At 33.7% G+C, this 6712-nt stretch overlaps 1 protein-coding gene across 3 annotated transcripts in view; it reads right to left on the bottom strand.

The window, feature by feature from the left end:
• The window catches only part of LOC106958866 (uncharacterized), a 9667-nt gene extending 3864 nt beyond the window's left edge, over positions 1-5803 (bottom strand). Inside the window, exons 1-7 of one of the 3 annotated variants that reach the window (XR_001427235.1) lie at positions 4829-5803; positions 4268-4311; positions 3346-3585; positions 3124-3202; positions 1705-1808; positions 1064-1429; positions 597-904 (exon numbers count right to left, since the gene is read on the bottom strand). Coding sequence is in view for 2 of the 3 variants with exons in the window: in XM_015051011.1 (XP_014906497.1) it covers positions 879-904; positions 1064-1429; positions 1705-1808; positions 3124-3202; positions 3346-3585; positions 4268-4301 (849 nt within the window). In the remaining variant the exon portion in view is untranslated. Of the gene's footprint in view, positions 1-596; positions 905-1063; positions 1430-1704; positions 1809-3123; positions 3203-3345; positions 3586-4267; positions 4334-4828 lie in introns of those variants that run through there. The other 2 variants (XM_015051011.1, XM_015051012.1) reach the window with 2 other exon arrangements.
• Between the last annotated feature and the right edge of the window lie 909 nt (positions 5804-6712).

Below are 6712 nucleotides of genomic sequence, written 5' to 3'. Positions count from 1 at the left end.
TTGTTGTACCCTATCTTCAATTTGTACTTTCATAAAATCAACACTAAAATGTAGTCAAACTCTTTTTGCATCAGAGCTTCAGATCCTATCGGGAAACTCAAGAGTTAGCTAATTCGGCTTATCAAATTATTGCACGAGAAACCCTGATAAAATACACAATATTTGGTCATGACAATTAAAAAAAAATTGGAAATACGTCCATCTAGCATTTTTTTAAAGTTGTTTTCTATTGTGGGGGCTTGGAGCCTAAACTACAGATGTAAACTCACTTTTTATACATTTTTTAATTGTTGTCAGCATTACAGTTGCTATGGTTTCTTTAACTTCCCATTGCCTTTTATTGAGAGTTTGTTACTTTTGGCTGCTTAGCTGCTTTCTTGGTTTCTGCAGCAAGAAGTGGAAAACAGTTGTAGCGCATGTAGCGTATATGGGGGACACTAGAGAGCACAGATGAAGGAGGTGCGGTGGACATGTCCTACACATACCCTGCGTCAGCAACGCTCATGCTGATGCAGACTGCTGTTTATTTCAGCCTCAGTAAGGTTGTACTTAAAGACCTTTAGAGAAACCATGACTCAGTGAGACAGGACGCCTTCAATGTTAGATAAAATTAGGTTCAATTTATTGTTTTAAACAACAGATATTATGAGAGTATATATATATATTCTCTAAACCAAGACAAGGAATGAAATATTTATTTTAAGGTAGCTAATCTTCAACAAAACTGACAGTTAAATAACAATAGATGTCTAACCTATGTATTATGCTGTACAAAAGAAAAAAAAATGTAAGAAATGCAAAACACAAAACTTAATTTGAAAGGCATGCAAGAAATACACCAGCAGTGATTCAAAATAATCCTCCAGAGTAAAATTCATTTAGTCTTCAAGCATCTCAGTCTTATCTGTAAAGGAAAGACACAGTTGTTTTATTTTTAATGTATTTTGATTTATGTTTCTAGTCAAATTTTAGTGTCCATTGTTTATATCAAGCTTCTCGTTAAAACATATTTCCAGTATAATTAAATGTTATGTCAAACTGGACTCTACTGTGAGCAGCTCACCTTGGCAGATGAAGGGTAATTTATCATGGCAGTTGGCATCAAGCAGCTGGATGGTTTGTGACTGATTATTCCAGACAATCTTTCCACAGTGATTGTTGAAACTATTAGCCGGAAAACTGCTGATCCAGTCAGCTTGTTCAGCTGTGGCTCCCGATATCCACTGCCACTTTACGTTGGTGCCAAAAATGGACCGCTCAAGGCCGACCCAGACCTCTTTCTGCAGTCCTGTCTTGTTTGCCAAGATGGTCTTTAGCTCCTCCAAAACTGTCTGGTTAGTTATTTCAACCAGAGAGGAACTCAGTTGATCGCAGTATTGCAAGGCTTCAATCCAACTTTTTGTTTCATCAAACAACTGCAGAGATGAACCTTAAAATAAAAAAAACTCATATGCATTACTTTTGTACTGAAACAGATAAGAAGATTGTTCTAGAAACACTTTCATACAAACATCATGGTCTTATTGTAGCTAATTTGCAAATATAACAATAAAAAAACAAAGTACCTGTAGTCCCATTTGCAAATATAGGTAAATATACAGACAAAACCAAAATTACGCAAGCAAGAGGACACAACAAAATCAGTAAAAAAATATCACATTAAATCTGTAGGACGGTGTAATTGTTTTGTTTTAAAGTACTTACTTGTTTCATCAAAAGTACTTTCAGTTCCAGACAGATCACAGATAGAATCTTTCAATTCTATCTTAACTTGTAGTGGAAAGTCTGATGCACTGTATTGCTCTTTTCTGTAATAAAAAACTGATCAGAAGAATATTGAACACTATGCATAAATAAATGTGTGTGTAGGTGTATGTTTGGGAAAATAACTATTGAACAAATCATTTCTCAGTAAAAATATTTCTAAAGGGCCTGTTGACTTACACCAGATGTTTGTGACAAATCAAGTATTTGACAAATGCAGAGGTGTGACAAAAAAATCCATAAATTAGGTTAGACATGATAAGAACACAGGGAATGGATACTGAACACACCACTTCAGAAGTGTTGACAAAACTTAAAAAAAAAAAAAGACCTATCCTTGCATTCAGCCCCAGGTGATGGCATATATCAAGGTTTCTTATTTCAAGCTTCTACAGCATGAATGTCATCATGGTTAAAACAAAAAGGTCTACAAACCATCACAACCAGCTGATGCAAATAACACCATCAGCAATGGATAAAAACACATTTTGATATGCAGCTTTTGGATGCGTCCCTGCTGAAACACATCTGAATCCAATTATTTTTTAACGAGAAGGCCTTTTGAAAACTTACTGACATGTAAAAGAAGGCTTTCATCCTCTTCATTTGGATGTGTTGGAGCAGTGATAACTCCAAAAGTTGCAGGATAGAGGCACTTTAGGACTGGAGCTGCTGACCCCAACATACACACTTTTACAGGAAGAATGGCTCTGCACATCTCCACAAACTAAAATACAGACATTGACTTCTGGATGTGGGTACATTGCCGTTTGGGGCTGTTTATGAGCATTTGCTGTAAGACAACTTTATATCACCAAAAGGAAGATGAAACCACAAATATCCCGTGACATTATTAATAAACATCTGAATATGAAATAAAGTTAGATTTTTTAATATGCTAATCAACCCAAGCTTAGCCAAGAAAACTTTTACTTGGTTTCACAGAAAAACAGTAAGAACTGTTAGAATAGCCCAGCCAATCACTCAACTGAAATATGGAAAGAATAAAAGATAATTTTCTTTACCTATACATAATTTTTCCCCAAAGCCTTTTAGATTTGAAGATGGCTTGTGAGGAAGAATGTGTCAGATTGTGTTCCTAGTTTCTGTGTCACCGTTATCAATAAGCATCTTCTCAGTAAGCATGTTCAGTAGTCATTCTGAAAGCTATTCAGCTTAAAATTTAGAATGTAATTTGGATAAATGTCATCTCTAAGAGTATTATGTAGATTGTTACAAACATTTGCTATAAATTATATGTGAGTAACCCAATAAGAAGCATATTTTCTGACATTAACTTGTTCAATGCTTATTTCCCCATGTATATGTTTAAAAATAATCACCACATGACGTAATTACCTCTCTTCACAGATCTTGCAAAAAGCTGGAGCAAGACATAAGTTTCTGCAGCATTTTTTACACATTTTGTATTTCTTTCCTAGAGCATGAAAACAAACATCTGAGTTATACAATATGAAAATATAGAGAATTCAAAAACATTTTCCTTTAGGCACATAATTCAGGGTTTAGTTTACAACATTTATAATCATGACAAAAACTAAGGCATGTAAAACATATCACCTTTTACCGTGACTTCAAGGCATGAGTAGGTACCAGCATTTGACGAGGAACAATCCCTTGGCAAAGCTCTTAATACCAGTTCGAATTTGCTTGGGTTAAAATGCCTGCATGCTACTTTCAAAACATCTATGCCATTAATTTTGTTGCTATTGATGATCCATGCCTTTGAGCAATTTCCAATGGTGATTTCCTTTGTACAACCACTCTCTGCTATTGCAACAGAAAGTGGCTGGATGGTTCCTAAAACACAGGGAAATAATGTGAGGGGTTATATATTCTATATTTTCATGGATCCACCATATAAAATGACAGAGTACAATAGTTTGGTATTACGACTTCCTGAATATAATAACCAAAGGTTAAAGATTAAAGCTGGGCATCATATTTGTAAATTAAACCAGGAAACTTTACTGGTTTCAAAATACTTGAAATAGATGGCTGGATTTGGACTTCTTATCAACAAAATATTGATAAGCCATATTATGTTTTCTAAACAATGCTAAATTATATAAACAAAGAAGAATACGTAATGTGTGACTTTCAACCTGTAAAAGTTTCATAGCAATAAAGTTTCTGACAGCTACTGTCCTCTGCTGCTCAGGTTTACAGGGTAGCTTGCTAAATGCCAGGATGCTTGATGTAAGTTTGTACAAGACAATTATTGTATAAATAAATTATAATTATTTATTATAAATTATAATTAATTATTTAATTATTTAAATTTATACAATCAATTCCTGATGTACAACACTTCTGGACTAGTGGAATAGTGGAAAGATGAATGAAGCCAGACACTTTCAACACAAAATTTAAATGAAAAATAGGTTTAGAGAACCAATAAATCTGAGTAAATGTATAAATAATTATATATTTTCTATAAAGAGAATAAAGGAACACAAAATTATAAAATACAGGAACATACTCAGCAACAGTAGCAGGATGATCCGATGATCCATGGTCTTTAACCTTTTAGAAATGGAAAGAAAGTCTAAGAAAATGATTGAACAATGATTGTCAGTAGTAGGATGGTTTTTGTTTTCTTTGCATAAACAGAATTTCTGCTGCAGCTTAATAACTTGTATTGAACTGAAAATAGCAAGGATCGTATTGATTACTATTAATCCAGATTATTTTCTCTGCCAATGCATGAATCCCCCCACTCCTCTCCATGAGCTCCATTACCCATGTAAAATATACATTTTGGGTAAACATCAAGGGTAGTTAAGAGTCCATCAAACTTGCTAAACATGTTCATATGCAGGGTATGAATGCATAACACTTAAAATGTAATATCCTACCAAATATTGCTTTGAAGTTATCATTTACATTTGCAATATTGCACACACTGATATTTTGAACATGACTGTGATTCAATATATTTTGCAGTTCGACATCTATTTATGAATTACAGAGTAATTATTCGAGATCTTGAATTTAAATAATATCTAGTATTTAATGCTCTTTGGCTTTATTGTAAACTCACCTGGTGAAGCAGAGCAGAAGACAGAGCTGTCACAGAAGAAGAGGCATAGATCTTGAGAGTGAACTTTAAAAACATTTAATCTCTTTTTATGTGACTGACCAAACCTACATGATCCATTTTTTTTCAGAAGGAAAACAGGTATTTACATTTTCTTCAAAGATCAGCCCTATTATGGAAAGCAGGTACGCCTGTGTAATAAAGCAGCCTTGTGTCCCAGTTAATGACTTATATTTGAGTAATATTTACATTTTTTTTTAGCTTTCCTGGTTCCCCAATTGTTGAGATATGACAAAACAAAAATTATGTGTATATATGTTTTCACAGACTCTTCTCAATACGTTTCTGAAATAATTTTAACAGCAATTATAGCCTCTGATCCTACAGTTTTTAACTCTCAAATGTAAAATGTCAAGCGTCAGTGCACTGCCGTTTTCAGATGTGTTCAAAGATCTTAGTTAATATTTAAATCTGGGGACTGAATGGTCCACTCAAGGACATTCATGTTACCCCAAAGTACATTATTTTAGGAAGGTGTTCCTTGGTACCTAAATGGTGAAACTGTGACCTGTGAAAGAATGTTTCACATTTATGAACTTGTCTTTTACCAAAAGGGAAGTAAGGTTATATTTGTATTTATGCAAAACACTGTCCCTGAGCTCAGCTACGTTGAGGTCAACAACACAATGGGCCATAGAAATATTACTCCTTTCATGGGATTAAAAGTTGTTTTACATAGGAATAAAACCTAATACAGATTCCAGTTAGGAGGAAATGTCGTGACACACGGTAATAAATACTTTTAGGTTTTTTTCTAGTATTCCCTTATTATGTTCAGTCCTTTTTCATGTAACATTTCTCTGTGTTCAGCAATCATGCACTTGGTATTTGAGGGAGATTTTTCCTAAACCTTTAAGGTCCTTCTGACAATTTTGAGTTTTCAGATGACAGGCATACAAAGCATATAGTGAGAATATAGACTGAAACAAACTACCTGTTGTGATCCCATGTTGATTTGATTTTTTGCTTTAGTTATTTTATCATTTTGATCTTTTTTATTTATTTATTGACACATTAGTTTATCCCTTGTCTCGGTTCTGTTTATTTATTTGTTTGTGCCTTGCATATTTGGATTTGTGTCTTTCTGTGCAATGTGATGAGATCAGTATCTTTTAAAGATAAAAATTAAGTGTTTTCCAACCACATTGTGCCATTTTATAGCACAATCAAGTAACTATATTTCCTTCAGTTATTATAAAAATGTTTAAATCAAATATGACTTAAAAAAATTTGACTTTGTAATTTAACTCCTTAAAATTGGGCCTATGTCACTGACAAACAAAAGAAGCATTGAAATAAAGTGTCATGTTGTACATTTTCACATTGGTGATAAATATAAACCATAAATTTGTCATAACTTTTAAATCCCATTGAATTTTACAGCTCATTAGCATAGCTTCATGCTATGTATGCTATGTTTACACATAGCATACATAGCATGCTATGTGTGCTATGTTTGCACATAGCATGCTATGTATGCTATGTTTACACATAGCATACATAGCATGCTATGTTTGCACATAGCATGCTATGTATGCTATGTATGCTATGTATGCTATGTTTACACATAGCACACATAGCATGCTATGTATGCTTCTAACATGTTGAAAAATGTCAACATGTTTATGACGACATAAACATGTTGACATTCACCAACAGTCTTTAAACTGTTGATTACATGAAATACTTTTAGAAAGTGTCAGTGTTGGAAATATTAAGGTTGTGACTCTGTCGCCCTCGTGTGTTGAACATTGGTTCAACAATGATCCCACAGCTGGTCTATTCAGGCAAGATTGTAAACTGGACTTTGAAGTAAAATGGCTAAAA

This window comes from Poecilia latipinna, unplaced genomic scaffold (genome assembly GCF_001443285.1).
Source record: "Poecilia latipinna isolate Pla-1442-1.1 unplaced genomic scaffold, P_latipinna-1.0 Scaffold1023, whole genome shotgun sequence".
Lineage (NCBI taxonomy): Eukaryota > Metazoa > Chordata > Actinopteri > Cyprinodontiformes > Poeciliidae > Poecilia > Poecilia latipinna.
The sequence above is the reverse complement of the archived record's forward strand: the minus strand, read 5'-3'. Positions and strand labels throughout refer to the sequence as shown.